The sequence below is a fragment of the Bison bison genome, unplaced genomic scaffold, assembly GCF_000754665.1.
Source record: "Bison bison bison isolate TAMUID 2011002044 unplaced genomic scaffold, Bison_UMD1.0 scf7180017864518, whole genome shotgun sequence".
Lineage (NCBI taxonomy): Eukaryota > Metazoa > Chordata > Mammalia > Artiodactyla > Bovidae > Bison > Bison bison.
Genome location: NW_011495071.1, coordinates 3,021,549 through 3,045,855, shown reverse-complemented (window position 1 = coordinate 3,045,855; position 24,307 = coordinate 3,021,549). Strand labels below are relative to the sequence as shown.

Here is a 24,307-nt window from a genome sequence, read left to right as displayed (position 1 = left end):
ATAAAGGTTTTTACCTTCTCTCTTATGTTTGTCTTTGGTTATATGCTCCTTTCATCTTTTAAATCTGTGTTTTTTACTTCTAAGTTTTCTTTATTACTAAGCATCATTGTACCAAAAACAAAAGAATTTTTAAAAAGAGGATAAAAAATTCTTTTGGAAATAATTTGGCAAAATTTATAAAAACTCTTAAAATGTTTGTATTTTTAAACCAAGATTTCAACTTCTAGGAATCTGCCCAGAAGAAATAATCTTAAATATATGAAACCATTAAAAAAAAAAAGCCCCATTTATTTCCATTAAAATCAGTTTTAAGTCAGGAATGCACACTGGCATTAATATTTGTTAACATTGTTTTAGGTGTTATTGCTGATGCAAAGAAGAGAAAATAAGTATGAATATTAAAGAGAAGAATTTACTTGTAAATGATGTGATTGGATACCTAAAAACCCAAAAGACTACTAAAACTTTTATAATTAGTAAGAAATTTACTAAGTTGTCTAGGTACAGTATAAATCTATAAAAATCAGATTTATTCTCTCTAGCAACAATCAGTTATAAAATATAAAGGTATCTTATTTACAATGGCAACATAATCTATTAAATTCTTAAAGATAAATTTAATAGGAATAATATATGTAAAGGAAAGCATAGAACTTACTGAGGGCTTAAAGGGAAGGGAGGCTATCATGGATTAGAAGACAATCTCAAAAAGTTGTCAACTCATTCCAAAATAACGTATAAACTTAATACTTTCCAATCAGTTGCTTGTTATATATTTTTTGAATTGGACAAACGAATTACTCTAGAGCTTACATCAAAAAATATGAGCCTTGCCAGTAAAGATTTGAAAAATACTAGTTGGAGAATTTTATAATTAAAACTGTGTTTTTGACATAAGCTCAGTGGAATGAAAAAGAGTCCAGAAGTAGACCCAGGAAATAAAAAAAAGAGAATTTACCGTTTGATCAGTCACAGTTGAGTTTAGCGGGACAGACAGTTTATTAAATAATTGTGTTAGCAAAACTGGCTATGTGGAATGAGACAAAGTTAGATTCCTGCTTCGTACTTCAGAGATACATTCCAGATGGATTAAAGCCTTATATGCAAAAAGTAGAACAAAAGAAGTGTTGGAAGAAAATTCACAAGAATACTTCAATATTATCAGGAAGCTCCAAATACATAAAGGAAATGATTGACAAATTCGACTGTGTATAAATGTCAAATTCTATGATGGTGAACAGTACCATACACAAAGATTATATTATACTGGGAGAAAATACCTGTAGTGTGTTTGACAGACAAGGAGTTGATTTTTAGATTTTTTTCCAAAGAAAGAGAGAACATAGTAGCAGAAAAAGGGTAACAAATATGAATAGGTAATTTATGGAAGAAAAGGTTCAAATTATTAATAAAAATAAAAATATGTGTTGCTTAATCTCCCTAATAGTGGAATGGAAATCACACCATCAGAGTAGAAATTTCCACCCTTAAGGTTGACAAAATTCAGAGATATGTGTAAGACACTTTTGGTAAGAAAATGGAAAGGTAGGCTCCATCATTGCTTTTGTGAGTGTTTTTTAGCAAGTAATCTGAGGCACTATAGTTATGCTAAGATATTCATCCCTTTGACCCAGGTAGCCCACTTTTTAATTCCTTACAGATGTCATATCAACAGTATGTATGTTTGCATATGTAAGTACTGTATGTACTTGCATACTGGAATGGGTATCATCTGAAGAATGGTTGTATAACTTACAGTTGAGCCATAGTATGGAGTACTGTGCAGCTATTAAAAAGAAGTAGAGCTAGATACCTCAGAGATGGCCACCATCTATTTTTAAGGGATAAAAAGTTAAGTGTAAAATCTATGGCATGAACCCATTTTATAAAAATGAAAGTATAGCCCCCTATTTGAGTATTATATTAGTTTACTAGGGCTTCCGTAACAAAATACCACAGGCTGTGTGACTTAAAAAGCAGAAATTTATTTTCTCAGTTTTGGAGGCTGGAAGTCCAAGATCAAAGTGTCAGTAGATTTGGTTTCTCCTGAGCCCTCTCTCCTTGCTTAGCAGACAGTCTTCTTACTGCCCTCACATGGCCTTTCCTCTCTGTATGCTCATCCCTGATGTCTTTCCTTTTCTTAGAGGAACACTAGTCATAGTGGATTAAGGGCAGGGCTCCACCCTTATGACCTATTTAAAGGTGAGTCCTGTCTCCAAATGCAGTTACGTTGGGGACTAGGGCTTCAACATATGAATTGTAGGGGACACAGTTTGATCTATATCAAGTGTGTATATTATAAATGTAAGGGAGGAAGAATACAAACCAAACTCTTAACATTGGTTACTTGGGCACAGAGAGACAGACAAACTTGTGGATATGGAGAGGGAAAATTACCCTTTTTCTTTAGAAATGTTAGTGGTGTTGATTTTCTAGAAAGTATAAGTTACTAGAATTTACTGAGAAGTAGAGACTCTGAACATACAAAAAGTTGTAGAAGAAATTTGAAAGGTTGTTAAAGATTTCCTATTTAAAAGGTCACCATTAGGCACATTAAGTTTATGGCTAAATTCTAGGTACCCTTTAAATTACACATAATCCTTTTTGATAATCAAGCTCTTTTGGTCAATAGAAAAGGATAGATAAGTATCCTGATTAATTTTTTAAAAACAAGCATAAATTTGATATCAAAATGTACACACAGAGAAAACATATAATGATTTTATCAAGTCAATTTACCACTAGCTAAATTTACAAGCTCAGTTCAGTTTAGTTGAGTTGCTCAGTTGTATCTAACTCTGTGACCCCATGGACTGCAGCACGCCAGGCTCCCCTGTCCATCACCAACTCTCAGAGCTTAGTCAAACTCATGTCCATCGCATCAGTGATGCCATCCAACCATCTCATCCTCTGTCATCCCCTTCTCCTGCCTTCAGTCTTTCCCAGCATCAGGGTCTTTTCCATGAGCTCAGTTCAGTTCAGTTGCTCAGTCGTGTCCAACTCTTTGTGACCCCATGAATTGCAGCACGCCAGGCCTCCCTGTCCATCACCAACTCCTGGAGTTCACTCAGACTCAAGTCCATCGAGTCGGTGATGCCATCCAGCCATCCCATCCTGTCGTCCCCTTCTCCTCCTGCCCCCAACCCCTCCCAGCATCAGAGTCTTTTCCAATGAGTCAACTCTTCGCATGAGATGGCCAAAGTACTGGAGTTTCAGCTTTAGCATCATTCCTTCCAAAGAACACCCAGGACTGATCTCCTTTAGAATGGACTGGTTGGATCTCCTTGCAGTCCAAGGGACTCTCAAGAGTCTTCTCCAGCACTACAGATCAAAAGCATCAATTCTTCGGCGCTCAGCTTTCTTCACAGTCCAACTCTCACATCCATACATGACCACTGGAAAATTCATAGCCTTGACTAGACAGACCTTTGTTGGCAAAGTAATGTCTCTGCTTTTGAATATGCTATCTAGGTTGGTCATAACTTTCCTTCCAAGGAGTAAGCGCCTTTTAATTTCATGGCTGCAGTCACCATCTACAGTGATTTTGGAGCTCCCCAAAATAAAGTCAGCCACTGTTTCCACTGTTTCCCCATCTATCTCCCATGAAGTGATGGGACCAGATGCCATGATCTTCGTTTTCTGAATGTTGAGCTTTAAGCCAACTTTTTCACGCTCTTCTTTCACTTTCATCAAGAGGCTTTTGAGTTCCTCTTCACTTTCTGCCATAAGGGTGGTGTCATCTGCATATCTAAGGTTATTGATCTTTCTCCCAGCAATCTTGATTCCAGCTTGTGCTTCTTCCAGCCCAGCGTGTCTGATGATGTACTCTAAATATAAGTTAAATAAGCAGGGTGACAGATCCCATTAAAATCACATTTTTGGTTGGACATTTAATTGTGATTTCAGGCGACTAATTTTGTCAATTCTTTTTTGAGAGGAAGCTTGACAAATTCCTAATATATTTGCTGAAAATGTTTCCTAATATTGTCTGCTTTATCATCTTAAAATGCTTTTTGCATAGCAAAATTTTGCCTTGCTCTGTTTTAGCAAGTTGCACTGCCATTTGTTGTAAAATTCGTGGAATATTTTCTCCCAGTCTCTTTTTTCCTTTACTGTTTCTAGCAGTTCCTCCAACTTTTGCATCTTCATTTGATTCTGCATCAATAGTATATTTTAGTTTTAAATTTGAAGCTTTGTTTATAGTTATTTTCTTAAATGAGAAAAATATATCATAATGAAAATAATAAGCACTTCAATTTAACTGCTTTTTTCAGTTTATATAGTTATCACTGTAACCTGTGCTGTATGCACAGAATATTCAAGTGCACACATTACAGTGTTACATTGATGCATAGGAAAACAAAGTCATTGGAGTGGAATGAATCTGTTTACTCTGACTACATCGGAAATGTGTTTATATGAAATACTAGAAGTAATATATGTGCCTGAAATCAATACTACAGTACACATACGTGATGCTGTGGTTAAAGTGAGACATGGTCTTATCAAAGCAACAAAATTGTGTTTAACAGAAAAGTATTTTACACTACTTCCTTTGTTTTGTTTTTTTTGAGTTTAAAATTTTTATTCAAAAAATGTATAGAGATCCCATGTACCCTTCACCCAGTTTTCCCCAATGTTAGCATCTTGTGTAACCATAGTATAGGATCAAAACCAGGAAATGGACTGTGGTACGATTCACAGAGCTTATTCCGATTTCTCCAGTTTTCCTTGCACTCATTTGTGTGTGTGAATAGTTCTGTGCAATTTTATGACCTGTGTAGATTCCTGTACCTACCACTACGATCGAGCTACAAAACCAGCCGATCACCACAAGGCTGCCTTATGCTACCCATTATAACCACACACCTTTGCTTCCAGTTGTTGAAATTACTTAAAATTAAAAAAAATTGAGTTCGTCAGTCACACTAGCCCCATGTCATGTGCTCAGTACCAAAATGTGGCTGATTGCCATCATATCAAACAGTGCAGGCCTAGACTTGTGATATTATAAGATAGCTCAAGGCTTTGAGGTAGTATGGTCACTTTCTTTAAAGGTTCTCTTATACTATTTAGTTAATTAATAATGAAAGTCACACAGTCGTGTCCAGTTCTTTGCGACTCCATGGCCTATACGGTCCCTGGAATTCTCCAGGCCAGAATACTGGAGTGGGTAGCCTTTTCCTTCTCCAGGGGGTCTTCCCAACCCAGGGATTGAACCCAGGTCTTCCACATTGCAGGTGAATTCTTTACCAGCTGAGCCACGAGGGAAGCAGTTAATTAATTAACTTCCTCAAAATGTGTTAGAAAAAGCCACCATAAAATATACCATGGAAGGTATATTGAAGTATTCTGTTTGACAGACTAGATATTACATGATAATGTAAGGTATTTATTGATATTTTGCTTAGAATAAACACTCTGATCCTTTGCAGAGATGAAAAAGTATGTTTATTTATTATTGGAGAGATGGGATTTTATTCTAAACTAGTTTCAACTTGGTGTGCAGAACTTCTGAGTGCTTGTCATATAATCAGATCCGTGGATTAGCAGTGGATGATTATAATGTAGATAGCTTACTACCTAATTGTTACAGAGAACAGGCAGGCAGTCTTACACTGCAGATGATTCATCTGAGCAGTGAAAATGCAATAATAATTGTGTGTCATGATTTTCCCACATAGTTAGTTGAAGTAGGGTAGAATTACTTGTGCTGTTTTCTTCCCTGTCATCTTAAAAGTGAAGAGTTCTAGAAAAGTAGGGAATTTGAGAATATATCTGGTATGTGAATAGCTTCTTGTTTAAAACTTTTTCTTTTGATTTCAGATTTACCTCTTGATGCTGACCTAGAAAATTTAAAGACATCTAAGATCACATTGGCTGAGGTGCTTGGTGACATAATCTGGGAGGACCTATCTGAGTGCCTTATTAAAGATTGTTTGGTTTATTCTATCCCGACAAATAGCAGCAAGTTACAGCAGTATGAAGAGGTAAGAGCAGAAGTGTCACTGAAGGTTTGAGGAGACCACAGGTTCTTGTCACTGTCCTTTGTTTATCTTAGAGATCGTTTGTTCTTTAAGAAAATTATTCATAAGGTGTGGATGCAAATTCCCTATAACTTCATTTCTCTTCTGGCTTGCTGCCTTTTGATTGGGAAGTATGCTTTCTTATTCAGTATTAATATGTTTTCATTAGGTACTTTTGAAAAACAATTGTTTTTATATTTGTATCAGGTCTAGTAGCTACTAGGTGATACTTTACTTTTTGGCTTCTTTCTAGTGTTTCCTCAAACACTAAAATAAGTACAGAAGTCCCCCTCTTATGTTTGGGGTATGTTCTAAGACCCTCCATGAAGACGTGAACCTGTGGTTAGTATTGAACTGTAGATGTATGTGAAGTGTTTTTTCTATACTAATGGGCAGGTAGTGTATATAACACGGATATGCTGTACAAAAGGATGATTCATATCCCGTGGGTAAAACACAGCAGGACAGGGCGATATTTCATTACGCTACTCAGAACAGCGCACAATTTAAAACTTAGGAATTGTTTGTTTCTGAAATTTTTCATTTAGTATTTTCAGACCATAGCTGACTGTGGGTAACTGAAACTGAGGATAAGGGAGGGGGATTACTGTATATTTACTAAAAAATTTGTTGCACTTTTACTAAGCAGAGTCAGAAACTCCTAATGAAGATGCTCTTCCTGATGAGTTTAAATGTGTAATATTTTCTGCCTAGTAGTGGATGGTCTGTTCTAAAACTTAACCATCTGCTCCTTATTCTTTTCTGTACATTGGATTTGAAATTTTAATATTGAAAAGGAATATATGTATATAATTCTTTACTTTTCTTTCTTTTCCTTGCATTTCTTTCTTAGATCATACAATCCACTGAAGAATTTGAAAATGCCTTAAAGGAGATGAGGTTTTTAAAAGGAGATACTACTGATTTGCTGAAATATGCCCGTAATATCAATTCTCATTTTGCTAACAAGAAGTGTCAGGATGTGATCGTCGCGGCTAGAAACCTAATGACCTCTGAAATTCACAACACTGTGAAGGTATGGGGGGGATGGTTATAGTTTATTACATTGAGTTAGGAAGCAGCTGATTTTTGAGATGATTGTGGTAGAGTGGAAGAGCACGTGACATTTGCTGAGGTCATTGAGGTGAGTTATTAATTTTCTTAAACACTAGTTTTCTCATTTTGAAAGGGGTCCTAAGATCTACCTCTTTCATAGGGTATTGTGGGATCCTGATAAGATAACACACATAAAAGCGTTGTATAAATTGAAAAAGTATACGTGAATTTAATGGATTACTGTTGTTGAAATCATAGAGTATATCAACCTATAGTTTTCTTGACATTATCACTTGAATTTTTAGTACGCAATTTTGTGACAGGTACTGTTATATCCAGAGATTATATCCTGTTGTGAAAATGTTGACTTCATTGCTTAGGCTAATAGAGGTGCTAGTTTTGAAGTTAATAAAAGGAAACAAAAAGATACGATCTTTGATGGTATAAACAATTATCTGTAAAATCCATGGACAAATTATAATTTGCATTGAGAGTAATTTACTCCTTTGACCTTAGATAATTCTGTGTATTTTTTCTGTTTTTTAAAAAAATATCTTGCATATATAAAATAATATTTAGCAAATATAAGTGTTATTTAGATTAAAAGACGACATAGACTAAACTAATCCCTTAGAAAATTCCTCAGCCGCTTTTCTGTGACCACTGAGAGGACCATGCTTCTCTCCCCTCTGTGCTTTCTGCATGCCCCTTTCTCCTGGGGTTACCCTGTTGTAGTGTCCGCTTCAGTAAAATATTTAATTAGCCATTTGAGCTCCACAAATATTAACACATTTTGGTATAATCTGGGGATGTGAGGGGAACTGAAATGCACTGAGTACTGGGAACTGGGCCGCAGGGTTTTACATGAAAGTCAGTTATGTCACTCTCATGCACAAAGCCCCGTGGCTTCCTGTCTCATTCAGAGAAGGACCCAGTCGGCTTACCGTGGCCTGCAAGGCCCAGGGTGATGTGTCCCCTATTGCCGCTCTGACTGAATCTCCTGCGGCATTCCCCTTCAGTCACTCTCTTCATTTGCCAGGACGGCTTGGCTACAGAACTCTGAAACCTCTTTCCCCCTCTGCTTGGAATATTGCTATAGACTTGCTCCCTTTCCTGATCACTATTTTACTTTTTAAAAAAAATTCATTCTTTTAAAAAATATTCCTTTGGCTGCGCTGCTCAGCATATGGGATCTTAGTTCCCCAGCCAGGGATCAAACACACGCCCCACCCTTGCATTGGAAGCACAGAGTCTTAACCACTGGACCACCAGGGAAGTTACCTGACCACTGTTAAAATTGTAACCTCCCCCTATTTCTTTTTTTTTAAAATTATTTATATATTAATTTTTATTTTTGCCTGTGCTAGGTGTTCTTTGCTGTGTGGGCTTTTCTCTGGTTGCAGTGAGCAGGGACTGCTCTCTACTTATAGTGTGCGGGCTTCTCACTGCAGTGGCTTCTGTTGTTTCAGACCATAGGCTCTAGGCCTGCAGGCTTCATAGTTGTGGCTCCCAGGCTCTAGAGTCCAGACTCAATTCTTGTGGTGCATAGGGTTAGTTGCTCTGCAGCATGTGGGATCTTTGTGGATCAGGGATCGGACCCGTGTCTCCTGCATTGGCAGGCAGATTCTTTACCACTGAGAGTCACTCAGTTGTATCTGACTCTGTGTGACCCCATAAACTATAGCTCGCGGGGCTCCTCTGTCCATGGAATTCTTCAGACAAGAATACTGGATTGGGTAGCCATTCCCTTCTCCAAGTGATCTTCCTGACCGAGGGATTGAACCAGGGTCTCCTATGTTGTGGGCAGATTCTTTACCATTGGAGCCATCGGGGAAGTCTCCCCCTATTTCTTGTACTCTTTCCTTGCTTTGATTTTCTTCCCTGACAGCTCATTTGGTAAAGAATCTGCCTGCAATCAGGTTTGATTCCTGGATTGGGAATATTCTCTAGAGAAAGGATAGGCTACCCACTCCAGTATTCTTGGGCTTCTGCTGTGGCTCACCTGCTAACAAATCCACCTGTAATGCGGGAGACCTGGCTTTGATGCCTGGGTTGGGAAGATCCCCTGGAGAAAGGAAAGGCTACACACTCCAGTATTCTGGCCTGGAGAATTCCATGGACTGTATAGCCCGAGGGGTCCCAAAGAGTCCGTCAGATATGACTGAATGACTTTCATTTCATGTTACTTATTGTCAATAAATATTTTGTCTGAATTACTGTTTTTCCCTGCTAGCAAACACGCTCTATGTGGGGAGGGTTGGTTTCTCTTTTTCCAGTGTGTTTTGTTCTTTGCTGTTTTGTTTACTGTTGTACCTCTAGCATCAAGAATGTACCTGGTGCCCACTACTGTGTACTTAGTGCTCAGTCAATATTTGGTGAATTAATATATATCCCAAGAGCTCTGTCCTAACTCCTTGTTATAAATGAGATTGTTACTAGGTTGCTTTGTGGCTCTGGGCTAAATCTTTCAGCCTTGTTGGACCTCAGTTTCCTTTTATGTAACATGACAGAATTGAACTAGATAATCTCTGAGCTCCCTATTCAACTAGTTCTGACATTCTGTAAGACTGTATTTTCCTCCCAAATATCCAGATCCTAATGATGGCACTTCCTCTAGATCAGAGTTTCTCAGCAATGCCACCATTGACATTTGGGACCAGGTAATTCTTTGCTCTGGGGCCTGTCCTGTAGGATGTTCAATAGCACCGCTAGCCTCTACCCACTCAATGCCAGTGGCACCTCCCCTGGGTGTGATATTTGTATTCTTATTGAAACGTTATAACAGCCCTACAAAATAGATGTTATTGTACAAATTTTATATATAGATGGCAAGTCTGATGACTTTAATGTTTTTTTGAGACTTGAAAAAAACTTAAACTTTTTCTATCAGAAATTTTCCATAGAGGTCCAGTATGTGCTGAGCAGAGCAGCTCTTCTTGAGGTAGGAACCTGCCGCTTCCACCTGCTTAATCTCCCCCCAACTTTTTTTTGGCTCCTGAGGCATCTTTGATAAGCGAGATTTGAAAACCATTGTTTTAATGCAATTTATTCATATTGCAATGAGAAAATTGAGGTCAAGAGAGGTTAAATGACTTTGTGTAAAGTTAGGGTAGAAAATATCACTGATGTTTCCAGAATAGAGGCCTAGTATTCTTTCCTTTGTGTGTGTGTGCTCTCGCGCTTTAGTCGTGTCCGACTCTTTGCGACCCTGTGGAGCCTTCTTTGTCCGTGGGATTCTCCAGGCAAGAATACTGGAGTGGGTTCCCATGCCCACCTCCAGGGGGTCTTCACAGCCCAGGAATCAAACCACTGCCTCCTGCATTGCAGGCCATATTCTTTACTGCTGAGCCACCAGGGAAGCCCCGTTCTTCTCTTTATTTTTCACCAAATCTGGGAATTCTCATTCAGTGTAAATGGAGGAAGGTTTTTGGATTTTGTTTGGAATTTTGTTTTTAAGAGCAGCATAAGCTAGCTTGAATGTGTTGTTTCTTTGGCTAAGCCGAGACATGTTTCTGATGGGAAATAACTTAATGACAGTGGAACACAAAGTCATACTGGTGTGCGTTAGTCCAACAGTCTAATCTGAGAAAGAGGATTTTTTGAAGGTCCTTTCATTTACCTAAAGTCTTGGGTCAGTTTCACAGCTTTGTTGTTTTCCACCAAGAGTAAGAATGCAGAGTGAAGAGAATGGCCCAGTAAAGGGTATTGCTTATTCCTTATGACATCCTTTCACCCAAGGTTGAGCAGTCATTAAAGTACTGCCATGTTCACTCATATCTTGTAATTATTCTGTGGATCCACAACTTAATTGTGATGGAAGCGGTCAGTATCTCATTCCTGACCATCTGCATGCATCTGGATTATTCTGAGGACGATGCGTTTTCTGTGTTTGACTCTTAGATCACTCCTGCTTCTCAGATAAATGTGCCAGACTTACTTCGTCCTAATGAGGACGACAAGCTACAAGTACAGGAAGTATCCACCGCTCAGTGCAATGAAGTGGCGAATTTAGAGCCTGAGAATACATTGGACCAACATTCCTTTTCTTTGCCCACATGTCGCATCAGTGAATCTGTGAAGAAATTAATGGAACTTGCCTATCAGACTTTACTGGAAGCAACAACCAGCAGTGATCAATGGTATGAGTTCTGAGTTATCTGAAAATGGCAATGACTTGGTTAAATGTATATCTAAACTAGACATTTCTTAAGAAAATTAACTGGAATTCTTTGGGTTTTCTTATCCTATTAATATTTTTTCCCTAAAGAATCAGTATAGCACACAGATATGTATTAGTAACTAACTTTTACTTATAACAACATATAGTCTTACAGCAAAGTATGAGAAATAAAATCTTATATGTGGATGGACAAATGGATTTGACATTAAAAATTGTTAATCACTTTTTAACAAAAACCTCTTTAATTTTTTACTTTCAACTTTTTATTTGACTTGAATGGTATTACATGAGAAAGCTCTTGTGAAGAACATAGAATGCTCCCTTGGAAATAATTAATACTCAGATGTTAATTAGCATTGGTGGTGGTGGTCATAGTGATAGTTGTACCACCTGCTTCAGCATGCTCTGGCTCTTTAGCCTAACATTCATTTTATCTTTTGAAATCTAGTTCCTAATTAATTTATATTTTAAATACTAATTTTAAGCAGTAATAGTTTGTTGGGCAGCCAAAGGTAGACGGAAAAGAATGAAATGCACCAAAGTTCTAATTTCTCCCTTTCCAGAAGATTTCTTCTAGTCAACATTATATTCAAGATACCTAAACTCGATCCCACATACTTCCATATTTGAATCTCTTTTTGTTTAATAGGCTCCTTCCCCTACTCCTGAACCAGACTGAGGAGACGACAGTAGGCTGTAGCCCAAGTTGATCATAGAGTGGGTTTTCCAAAGCCTCTTTAGTTTGAATCTGTGTATCATAGTTTTTTATTTCACATTCTCATAGGAAAACAGTTTCAGTTAGAGCTTGACTTAATCAAATTGCGTCTTCCATGGGGCTTCTGAAGTTTTAATCCCCATGTATAAACAAACCCCTTTATTCTGTTCCAGAAAGAACATGCATTCTAAAATACTTCCATGACTTCAATGAATCATTATATTCATAAGTCTGTCTGGTTTTAAATATAAGGAGGAAGAAAAATGTAATACATGTGAAGGGAGTTATGTACTCTTTTGGCAGAATAAGAGCTTCCCTTTGGCTCAGCTGGTAAAGAATCTGCCTGCAGTGTGGGAGACCTGGTTTCGATCCCTGGGTTGGGAAGATCCCCTGGAGAAGGGAAACGCTACCCACTCCAGTATACTGGCCTGGAAAATTCCATGGACTGTATAGTGCATGGGGTCACAAGAGTCGGACACTGAGTGACTTTCCCTTTCACTTGGCAGAGTAAATACAGGAGTGAATAGGGCTTCCTAGGTGGCCCAGTGGTAAAGAATCCACTTACCAATGCATAAGACACAGGAGACGCCAGTTTGATCCCTGGGTCTAGAAGATCCCCTGGAGTAGGAAATGGCAACCCACTCCAGTATTTTTGCCTGGAAACTTCGGTGGACAGAGGAGCCTGGCAGACTACAGTCCATGGTGTCACAAAGAGTTGGACATGACTGAGTGACTGAGTATGCATGCAGGCATTTTTACGTGGCATTCAACTGAAATATACTCAAGCAGAAGTTAGGGACGCAAGGCAATTTTTCATAAGATAATACCAAACTATATATATATGTGTGTGTGTGTGTGTGTATTTTTAAATTTACTTATTTGGCTGCACCAGGTCTTAGGTGCAGCCTGTTGGGTCTTTACTTGCAGCATGTGAACTCTTAGTTTCGGAATGTGGGATCTGGTTCTCTGACCAGGGATCTTACCCACATCCCCTGCATTGGGAGTGCAGAGACTTAGCCACTGAACCACCAGGGAAGTCCCACCAAACAACAGTTTTGTATACTGAATGTCTACAGACATCCTTCTCACCAAAAAATTAGTTTTAATAGGACAAACAAAAACACAACTACAACAACCCACTTTCCTATTATCAAACTTCAAACAACAAGAATGCAATGAAAATAAAATGAAATAATTTAGGTATCATAGTCATCAAGTTTTAACAGTGTTTTGGGGTATAGTGAACCATGACTAATTTTTAATAATCGTTGGTGGAATTCCTGTGACTTACTCAGGGTACATAGTTTCAGTTAGTCTTATGTAGAAGTAAGCTCCATGAGCCTTTTATTTGCTCTGAGAGCTTTTTAATAATAATCTTCAGGTGTTCTAAGACCAGACTTAAAGGGCAAGAAATCTTGAGGTTGGATTCTGTCCTAGAAATGTTGATTCATGTCCTTGCGTTGGGGTGAGAAGGAGAAAGGTGGAGGCTGAAGGCAGACTGGCCCTGGCAGCACCAGTGAGTGCCTTTATTGATGCCTTGCCCTTTGCAGAGTGCGCCAGTGAGCAGGTGACATTTGCTGAGGCTTAGCTCCATTCATTACTGAAGGGATACTCGGGGTCCTGGCAGAACACAAATTGATAAATGGAAAAGAGGCTTTGGCTTGAACGCCACTGTTCTTAATGCTGTGAATGGGCCCAGGTTTTCAGACCTGCAGTTCAGTTGGTAACTCCTAGCTGAGAATTCATTCCATCCAGAGGAGTGGTGTTCTCAGCAGTGGCCAAGGCAGCTGTAGTCTTAGCTGTAGACTGAGCTTAGTCTCTCCAGCTGTAGTCTTAGTAGGGGATCTCACTTAAGGTGCACTGACTTAGAATTTTTTTTCTCATTGCCTTTATATCCTTATGCGTTTCTCTTGAAACTGTGTTTTCTTTTTAGTGCTGTTCAACTTTTCTACTCAGTGAGGAATATCTTCCATTTGTTCCATGATGTTGTACCAACATATCACAAGTAAGTGCCACTGTGTCTGACTTCTGTATAATATTGTAGGCTTGAAATGTTTGAGTCAGGTTAAAACAGTAACTTTATATTCCCACATAAGATAATTGGCTGCTAAAACTCACAATAAAGTACAATAAACCATTTACAATACATGTTTAAAGAACATCAGTCATTTAATAATCAATTAATAGGGGTACTATGCTGCTGCTGCTGCTAAGTCACTTCAGTCGTGTCTGCCTCTGCGTGACCCCATAGACGGCAGCCCACCAGGCTCCCCCGTCCCCGGGATTCTCCAGGCAAGAACACTGGAATGGGTTGCCATTTCATCTGTAGTATAGTAGGTAAGACAGATTTGAAAACTCAAGAGAACTTTTACCCTATTAGTAATGGTAGGTATTTTCAAAACTGTCTCACTTTACTTGGTTGCAAAACAAAAAGGTCATCCATTGCTCCATATTGCTGTCTAGTAAACATCCCACATTTTTTCCTTGGCATTCTTAGCTTTGCAGACTTAATGCCAGGGGGCACTAGTGGTAAAGAACCTGCCTGCCAATTCAGGATACTTAAGAGGTGCTGGTTTGATCCCTGGAGGGGGGAAAGATCCCCTGGAGGAGGGCATGGCAACTCACTCCAGTATTCTTGCCTGGAGAATCCCATAGACAGAGGAGCCTGGTGGGCTATGGTCCATAGGGTTGCAGAGAGTTGGACATAACTGAAGTTACTCCATCTTCCTCCACCTTTTCTCCTCACCCCACCGCAAGGACATGAATCAACATTTCTAGGAGAGACTGCATGTGACTTAGCACACACACACAGCTGCTCTTCTTAGTGACCTTAGGGTGTATTTACCTCACATCTTGGATTTTTAAAGTTTCTTTTGATATTAATCTGATAAGTTAATATTTAAGCCTCCAGGAGTTCTCTCTATCATCCAAATAAAGTGTTTTGGATGACTTTATAAATATTTTAAGTAATATGTCAGCAAAGCTATTCCTTAAGTCAAGAACTCTGGTTTCAAAGAAAAGGTCAGTTTAATGTTGATAGATTTTTGAACAATTGAGATGTTTTTAAGTAGGCCCAGTTATTTTGTTCTAAAAGACCACTTATTTATTGTAAACTTACTATTTTTATTTGTATTCTCTTTGCTGTGGCTTAAAACTTTTATTTCACTTTCTATTTAGTTAGGTAAAGGAAAAGAGAAAACCTCTTCAGGTCAGTTGATAGCCATGTCCTTGGGGATTCAAAGACAGTTGGCTTACGGCTTTTTGTGCTTAGAAACATTTTTCACACTGGGGTGGAGTTAGATTTGTTGTTTCCCCCCTTTGTATGATCTGAGAACTTTATGCTAGACCAGTGGTTTACAAACTTTAGTGTGTTTCAGAATCACCAGGAAACTTTGGTAAAATACAAATTACCAGATTTCATGCCCCACAGATATCTGTTTCAGTAGGGCTGGAGTAATGTTGTTTGGTCGTTAAGTTATGTCCAACTCTTTGAGACCCCATGGCCGGCAGCACGCCAGGCTTCATGGTCCTTCACTGTCTCCCAGAGTTTGTTCAAATTCATGTCCATTGAGTCAGTGGTGCTGTCCAGCCATCTCATCCTCTGCCGCACCCTTCTCCTCCTGCCCTCAATCTTTCCCAGCGTCAGGGTCTTTTCCAGTGAATCGGCTCTGCACATCAGGTGGCCAAAGTATTGGAACTTAAGCTTCAGCAGCAGGGTTGGGATAAAGCCTAGACTTTTTAACAGATTTCCAGGTAATGCTGCTATTTTCTTGCCAGGGGACCACACTTTGAGAACCACTGTTCTAGATTAGTGTTCTCAGCTTTGGCAGTATTTTAGACTCTTTCATGGACCTTTGAGAATATATATATTTGCTTAGGCCCCAATTCTAGAGATTTTGATGTATAGGTGTGATTTAAGACTCAGATATCTCTGTTTTCTAAAGCCCTGTGATGATTCTGACATGTAGCCCAAAGTGAGGACAACTGTCTTAGGATGTGAGTTTCCAGCTTTGTATATTCTAGCCTGACATGGAATGGAAGTTTTAATTGAAAACCAGGAATGACTGCAAGTGGATATGTAGCAGAGGTTTAAGACAAGCTCTCTTCCCATGCTAGGCAGATAGACTAATATGTGTGGACAAATGAAAACAGTGATTTTTAATCTTTTATGAAAATTTAAAATCACCTGGGGGGGGGGGGCGGTGTTTAAAACATATAAATGCCCTGATTTCACTCAGAGATTGTGTTCTGTTTGGAGAGTGAGGTCTGAGCATCTATATATTTAAACTTTCTCAGATGACTCTAATCTGCAGCCATCTTTGAAAACTAGTGAATTGGAAAATAGTTAAGTGCTTCATTGTATAAATGAAATAGGAGTTTGGAGAAAGAGGAAGCAAACCTATATTTCCACAGACTTATCAGTGTTAAATTTTAAGGGAATTATGTATAGCGATTCTAGGTTTCTAGTACAAAGAGTTGACACAGGTAAACATCCATTCCCTTGCTCTTTCTTTCTTGTTAACCACTGGGCTAGTTTTATCGAATAATGTCTCATGCGGGCAGAACAAACTCACTGCGTGGGAGTGGGAGCGATGAGTTTACATCTTGTTACGTATGGCATTTATACAGTAGACAATGATTAATCCCGAGAAAGTCATTAGACGAGTCAACTTCAGTAACAGGTGATTTCTTTCTTTTCCTTCGCTTCCTCCTGACCTAGGGAGAACCTTCAAAAACTGCCACAGTTGGCTGCCATTCACCACAACAACTGTATGTATATTGCCCATCACTTGCTAACCCTCGGGCATCAGTTCAGATTGCGTCTCGCCCCCATTCTGTGTGATGGCACTACTACTTTTGTGGACCTTGTACCTGGCTTCCGGAGACTTGGTAATGATGCCTTAAATGTAGGGAAGCATTTTGATAATGCAGCTTGTCAGACTAGTATCTGTGTAATTTACAAATGAGACCTGTTTGAAATTAGATGATGGTCCCTGAGCTATACTGGAAGAGAGGGGGCATTTAATTCGCAGGTGTTCCCAGTTATTTAGCTTTATGAAGTGAATGCAGTCTTTTGAAAGCATTGCTTTTTCATGACATGATTCCGTGGTACATTAGAGTTCCAAACTGCATTGCTGGTGTGTGGTGAATTCACCAAATTAGAGTTTTGTCAGTAGAGTGACATGTCCTAAGAGGAGTAGTGTGACAGTCCTGTTAGCATTATTCGTAAGAGTCACTAATGTCAGTGCTTATTTGTTTGCAAAACCTCAAACCAGCTCCCTTCTATTCTACCTCCATTAGCTTTACTTCTGATTATTAAAAATCAAAAGAAATATGGGATATCAGTATGTTTACTATAATGATAGCCTAGGAAAAGCAGAGAATCTGTATCATTTACGTAGCTTTTCAATTCCTGACTTTCCCCTGAGGTGGTGTAGATATATCAGAAAAATAAGCAGTGGCTTCTACTGTATATGTAGTCTTTCTTATCTGATTTTGGATGGACTTTTGAAAAAAGCTCACTATTCTGAGGATGGGCTTAGAGGGACTGGCTGATGTATTAGAAGTGGTGTTTTTATTAATCGTAACCTTAGGGCCACCTTATGTTAACTAACAAGCAGTTGTTTTCAAATAGGCAAAAACAGATACTAGGTTCCGTCTTGTCTCTCCTCCTCCACCCTGTGTGTAACTGAACGACGCTCAGAATTCTTTATTCTCTTTTCTCGTCATAGGGACAGAGTGTTTTCTGGCCCAGATGCGGGCACAGAAAGGAGAACTCCTGGAAAGATTATCAAGTGCTAGAAACTTTTCAAACATGGACGATGAAGACAATTATTCTGCAGCAAGTAAAGCGGTGCGGCAGGTAGGGAGCTGTTGTTAGCTCTGCAGTTCGTGCTCTTTCTTTAGATGCTTCCTGCTTGTTTTTAAGCTGCAAAGTGTACGTGGCAGGTAGCTCAGTTGATTCCCCACAACTCCCTGTGGAAATGTGGCCACCTTTTCTAGTCACGTTGATGGCCTTTCCTTTCCTTTTCCCTGCCCCACCAAGTCAATAGGAAGCTCTCTTCCCATTAAGCCAGTAGTGCGCCTAGTTATCTAATAAGTCTCCCATCACAAGTATTGGGTTGGCCAAAAAGTTCGTTTGGGTTTTCCCAAAAGATGTTGCAAAAAACCCAGATGAGCTTTTTGACCAACCCAGTGTTTTAACCCATGAACTTTGAGAAGTTTGAAATACTAGCTTTCATCTTAAAAAAAAAAGATGCTTCTCTCTCTTAAGTGACACACCTTTTTACTCCAGTTTTCCTGTCCACAGGGTAAGTATTTTTCATCAAGCAAAGATATCACTAGGGTGAAATATTCGAGAAACGTGTTCTGAATGGCTTTACATCACTTTTATATAACACCTCTTCTTCCACACACACAGAAATGGTAAATGTAAATCTAGGAAAATGTGAGTTGTAACCACCTCTGTTCCATGTAAAGATCTGTGTTTTTCTGACAGGTGCTGCACCAGCTAAAGAGACTCGGAGTTGTGTGGCAGGATGTCCTGCCGGTGAACATATATTGCAAGGCTATGGGGACTTTACTCAACACAGCGGTCTCCGAGATCATTGGCAGGATCACTGCACTGGAGGTAAGGGCCACTAGATGCCTCTCCAGACTTGAGCTAAAGTTGTTCTTCCGATGATGTTGATGCCTCATTTTTAGTCAACACAGATGGTAGAAGAAATTGTTCATGTTTCATGTCTAAGTCATTATACTGTTATTTTCTCACTTTTGTCTTAATTCTGTTTTGCTGGAGTCTTGCTAATCTCTGTCCTTCATATCTATCTAAGAAAGTAGGATTATACAGCTGATGCCACCTGGCATCTGTGTAAATTATGAGTGAGGAGCCTGGAAATGGGGCAGTGCTCCCAAAATCCAGAGTGTGAAGTTGTATACTTAATGAGTAAGTGGATCGAATACTCTAATTTAGTAAGATAGAATGCAGCCTTGTGCAGGCACCACTGTACCAGCACCCTGTTGACATGGGGACTATATGTGTGGTCCTGCAGCAAAGTTGCCTGGACTCTGCGAGCTGATTCCTCTAAAATATAGATTGGCTAAACCCCTGTAATAAGATTCCCTGCTTTCCAGCACGCTGCACCATTTTCTACTGGAGAAACAGATTCTTTCATGCAAGCAAATGAAATTACCAACAATCTGTTGAAACCTGTTGCATGTCATTCTAGTTTGGGGAGTATTGTCAGAGCTGATGAGATCAGTAAGATCTGCTAAATTGGTTGGAAAATATCTTGCTGCCACTGACCCCCTGCGTAGCTTGCACCAAAGATCTGCTGTTTTCTTCCCGCTAAATTGGTCCGATTCTGTTCTGTTGTGTTCCCTTTGTGCAAAATCAGGACATCTCTACCGAAGACGCTGACAGATTGTATTCCTTGTGCAAAACAGTGGTGGATGAAGGACCTCAAGTATTTGCACCTCTCTCGGAAGAAAACGAGAATAAGAAATACCGAGAAGAGGTGCCAGTCTACGTGTCCAAATGGATGCCGTTCAAAGAGCTGATGATGATGCTACAAGCCAGTTTGCAAGAAATTGGGGATCGGTGGGTAAAACCCTTCTGTAGGACTGATTTATGTCTTCACAACCATAAAAGAATATTACTGCCATCGAAGGCAGTGCTTTTCTCTGTTTCTTAGTGTTACTCAGGAAGGTTTCATATCGAGTAGCAGTAACTGGGGCCTTTGCACGGCCTGTCGTAGCGCGGATCTCATGACCACTGTTCATATTTGATAGTGTAAGGACTTCTTGCTTCTGTTATTTTTGTCTTGAGCGTGTTGTTTTGTCGTGCTCTACAGATAGATGATCTTGTACCACTTGTACTTACAAGAAATACAACCTTCTGACACCTAGATGGAAATTCTTGCCCATTTTAACCAACAGGGGATGCATTTTAAGATCGATTTTGATATGTTAGTAGAGAAGTGACTTTTACCTGTAAGAATAGTCAGCATCAAACCATTGTTTGATTGGGCAGCAGTTTTTCTACAGGGATTCAGTACCACACACATAGAAAGGATTCCTCTTTTCTTAAATACAGTGGATGTTGTTTTCTCTCAGCACCATCAGTTAACATTGCTATGCTCTGCAATTGCGTGCTTTGTTGTATCCTATTGAGTGTGTGAAGGTCATTGATACTGTGCAAAACAGGATAGATGTTGGCTAGTTGCATATCCGTGGATGCTTTAATTTTGTCTTGGTGTATGATTAACAAACACACATAACCTTGCATAGAGAACGCACTGAATAGGCGTTAAGGTCCATATCCATCTCTATAGCTACTTGTCTAGCTGATTTAGGTTGGTTTATTACAGATGCCCAAGTATATTAGACTACCCATCCTCGATGTGTCTGAGTTGTTCCCAGCAAATACTATTCATTCTTAAACAAGGTAAATGAGAGTTTTGCTTGAAAAAAAAAAAAAAATCACCTCAGAAGACCTCTAACTGCACTTAGTACAAACTTCAGTTGATTCCTCTATTATTTACAAGTCCTTGGTGGGTTATGTCTTCAGATAAGACTCCAGAGGGCAGCAGATGAGAAATTTTGTTTCTGCTGTTAAAAGGGCCCTCTTGCAGCCCAAGAATGATCATTAATTCTTTGTTGAGAACAGTTATAATACTGATATATCTCAGCTTCTTTTCTTCTGACTAGGAAGATGTTTCTCCTCCCAGAGATTTCAGTAGATATAAGGATAACTAATTGAGAAAATATTTTTTTTTACCAAAGTAACTATCTCCAGTGTGTAGTTTAAACATTTAAAAATTAAAAAATATACCTATGAAGGAGTACAGTATATATAACATATTCACAGGTCTAAAGAAAAAAAGAGTAAAATAAATGTTTGCGTACCTATTACCCAACTTAAGAAAAATATTATCATTACCTTTGAAGACCCTTATGTGCTGTTCCCCAAATGGTCCCCCCTCCCCCAGAGGTAACTGTCTTGAATTTTGTGTTATCTCCTTGCTTTTCTTTATAGTTTTACCACATTCATACATATCCCTAAATATAAATTTTAGACTTGCCTGTTTTTGAACTTCCTGTTAATGGAATCTTCTATAACTTGCTTCTTTTGATTAGAAAATTCATTCATGAAAGTATGTGTAGCTACAGTTCATATGCACTGCTGTATCATATTCTAATAATAGTCATAGTTTTTTAAAAAAGAGTTATAATTAACATATTATATTGCTTTCATGTTTAAAACATAGTGATTTGATATTTTTATGCATTATGAAATGATCACCACAGTAATAGCAGGTACCATCCATCACCAAAGTTGTTACAATATTGATTATATTCCTTATGGGTATGCTACATCCCTGTGACTTACTTATCTTATAGCTGCATATTTCATAGTTTATTTATTCTGTTGTTTCACATTTTCACCAGTATTTGGTATTATCAGACTTGAAATTTTTTCCTGGGCTAGTTGCTGTGAAATGGCTCATTGTCCTTTCAGTTTGTATTTCCCTAAATTCTAATGACATTGAGCATCTTTTTAGTGATCATTTTTTTTTCCATTGTAAAATGCCTATTCTTTTCTTTATATTGAAAAGTCTGTGCTTTTTTGTGGAAAAAAGCATTTTGATGCATAATATTAAGTTACAGGTGCACAATATGGTGATTCAGTTTTTAAAGGTTATACTCCCTTTATAGTTATTATTGGCTATATTCCCTGTGTTGTACAATACATCCTTGTAATTGATTTTATTAGTTTGTACCTCTTAGTCCCCTACCTCTAAATTCCCTCTCCCCACTGGTAACAATTAGTTTTTGTTCTTTCTGTCTGTAAGCTGTTCATATTTTTTACCCTTTATTCTACTGACTTTTTTTGTGTATGTGATTTTATGTAGTATTTTTTGTGCCTATTCTTTCTCAGTTAAAATGTGCTGCCTGTGGTTCGCTTTTTAAAGTAGTTACAGATCCCATTTCTCTGTATAACCCTGTGAGCATGTGGTCATAATTGTCAAGTTTAAACGGGCTTAGTGAGTATAGAATAAGGGAGAAGAGTTTTTATCTTTCTAACTTGGTGTCTTCATCTGTCTCTGCTGATATCAAAATGCAGCCAAGAAGCAGAAGATGTTAAAGATACTGAGTGGTAGACTCATAAAGAAGGGGGAAAATGCCAGAACTTGTTTTATTTCCATTTTAACACATTATTGAATTAATATCATTTATATAACAAATCACCGGCCACAGGCAGTAGTTTCTGCAAAAATCCCCTGTTCAGTAATGAGTTAAACAAATACATGTTTGGAATCAAGTAAGCAATTTAAAAACTTTGCTTATACTTAATAGGAAATAGAAATTGTATTTTTTTATTTTGCAGGTGGGCAGATGGAAAAGGGCCCTTGGCAACTGCATTCTCTTCCAGTGAAGTGAAAGCTTTAATCCGTGCCTTGTTCCAGAACACAGAAAGAAGAGCAGCCACCCTTGCTAAGATTAAATAGTTCCGTCTTCCTGGGAAGGCCATGTCTTGGCCAGGAGGATTCCTCTTGGCATCATCACTCCTTTAAAGACTTCTTGGAATCACTGATCTGTTGTGGAAGTTTGATTTCACCCAAGAACGCCTTACCTCCTGGCCTGTATGCTGAGATATCAAATGAAGTACCTCAAGTTGTTGACTTTTCAGCCGCTCTCCCATGATAAGAAACTCGAGGGGGACGCTGTTTCATGTTGCTCCCAGGGTCTGGGGACTGTATCCATTAAGGAATCCAGGACATTCTAAGAGTCAGGATAAAGAATTTGTGAGGGATGGGAGATTTATTTTGGAGGGCAAGGGAACTATATTTGGTCTCGTGGGAATTAAAGAGACTGCTTTTAATTTTTCTTTCCAATAAATAATGATTTTCGGAGTTATGGGTGAGTGTCTTTAATAATATGGGAGCTTAACAAAGGAGGCCATCAAGTTTTCCTATCTTTTGTGCCATTTTTTTATTGACATTTATGATCCTCACAGAGGAATCACTGACTTATCTTCCTTCTTCATGATACTCTCTGATAATTTCTCAACATTCTTAGGACCCCTAAGACTTTCTTTTAGTATAAATTTTTGGCACTTTTTGCTGTTTCAACGAAATGCTTTTTTCTTTCTGACCTTGCACACGGCTCGTAGGATCTTAGTTCCCTGACCGGGGATTGAACCCAGGCCTTAGGCAGTGAAAGTGCAGAGTCCTAACCTGTGGACTTCTAGGGAATTCCCAAACTAAATTCTACTTTTTTTAATTGGATTTTCTTTTCTTCTTCTTCTTTTTTTTTTTTTTTGTCTTCTCAAATTCCACTGCTTCTGTACCTATCAGATGGCAAAGGTTTTAAATTGCAGCGTGCCTTCGGTCTGTACGTGCTGTGAGGCGCGAACTCTGGGTTCTACAGCCTAATCCTTTATTTGGTGAACGTGGTTAATCCTACGGCTCAACTTTCTGTGTTTGTAACTCTGCAGCCATTGGAGGTTTATATTAGATTGAAGTCATTCTCTGTAGAACTCTGGATTGTATCTCTTCATGCAGAACTATGATTTCCTCTTGTGAAAAGAGGGAGAAGAGTATCATGTGCGTGCGCCTCGGAGAAAGTGCCGTCTGGAGGAAGATTTCAGTGCAGTGGCCTGCTTCCTCAGGCCTCAGCCCCCAGTCCCCGGCATGCATAGAGTAAACTGCTTTCAATTATTCCCACTTCCCCTTGTTCTTAGTTCGGGCTCAGCCGCTAGACATTCTGGTTGCTTAGTTTTCCTTTTACCTGTTTAGAGGTCATAGAAGAATGAATTAGAAAGAAGGCTGGTGTTTTTTTTATCAGAGAACTCAGCTGTGGTTAATGACAACCTATTTATTTATACTCAACATACCCTATTATGACAACGCACAGAAAAAAGACGCCTGAACCAACTTTAGTTTTTTTTTTTGAGAACAAAGAAGTTGTCTTCCTTGAGAGAGGGAGAGGGGACCGTTTTCACAGATGAGGAAAATAACTGTTTTTGAAAATCCACACAATTTGAGGTAGCATTCTTTTTTTTTCTGTGATGGAAAGAATGGGGAGCTAAGGACAGAACTGAAATACATGAATTACAGGACTGTTAACACACAATAGAAGATTTCTTTTGTTCATAGAAGCTATTCCTGTTGCTTGACAGGTGTAGCAATTGAGGGGTGGGATCTCTTATATCTGAATAGTGTGCTCCTCATCCCTTCCCTCCCCACCATTAGCACAAAAAACCATCACAATTCTTCTGAGGCTGGGTAGACTCCATCCCTCAGCATTTGTTCCTCTGATGAATAC

The 24,307-nt window shown here is 38.8% G+C and overlaps 1 protein-coding gene across 1 annotated transcript in view; it reads left to right on the top strand.

The window, feature by feature from the left end:
• ZW10 (zw10 kinetochore protein) overlaps positions 1-22,893 on the top strand; it is a 35,236-nt gene extending 12,343 nt beyond the window's left edge. The window contains exons 8-16 of the mRNA XM_010830350.1: positions 5,827-5,990; positions 6,880-7,062; positions 10,983-11,221; positions 13,911-13,982; positions 16,698-16,867; positions 17,710-17,840; positions 18,477-18,608; positions 19,375-19,577; positions 22,368-22,893. Of these exons, the coding sequence (XP_010828652.1) occupies positions 5,827-5,990; positions 6,880-7,062; positions 10,983-11,221; positions 13,911-13,982; positions 16,698-16,867; positions 17,710-17,840; positions 18,477-18,608; positions 19,375-19,577; positions 22,368-22,488 (1,415 nt within the window). The 3' untranslated portion in view covers positions 22,489-22,893. The remainder of the gene's footprint in view (positions 1-5,826; positions 5,991-6,879; positions 7,063-10,982; positions 11,222-13,910; positions 13,983-16,697; positions 16,868-17,709; positions 17,841-18,476; positions 18,609-19,374; positions 19,578-22,367) is intronic.
• Positions 22,894-24,307: the final 1,414 nt, after the last annotated feature.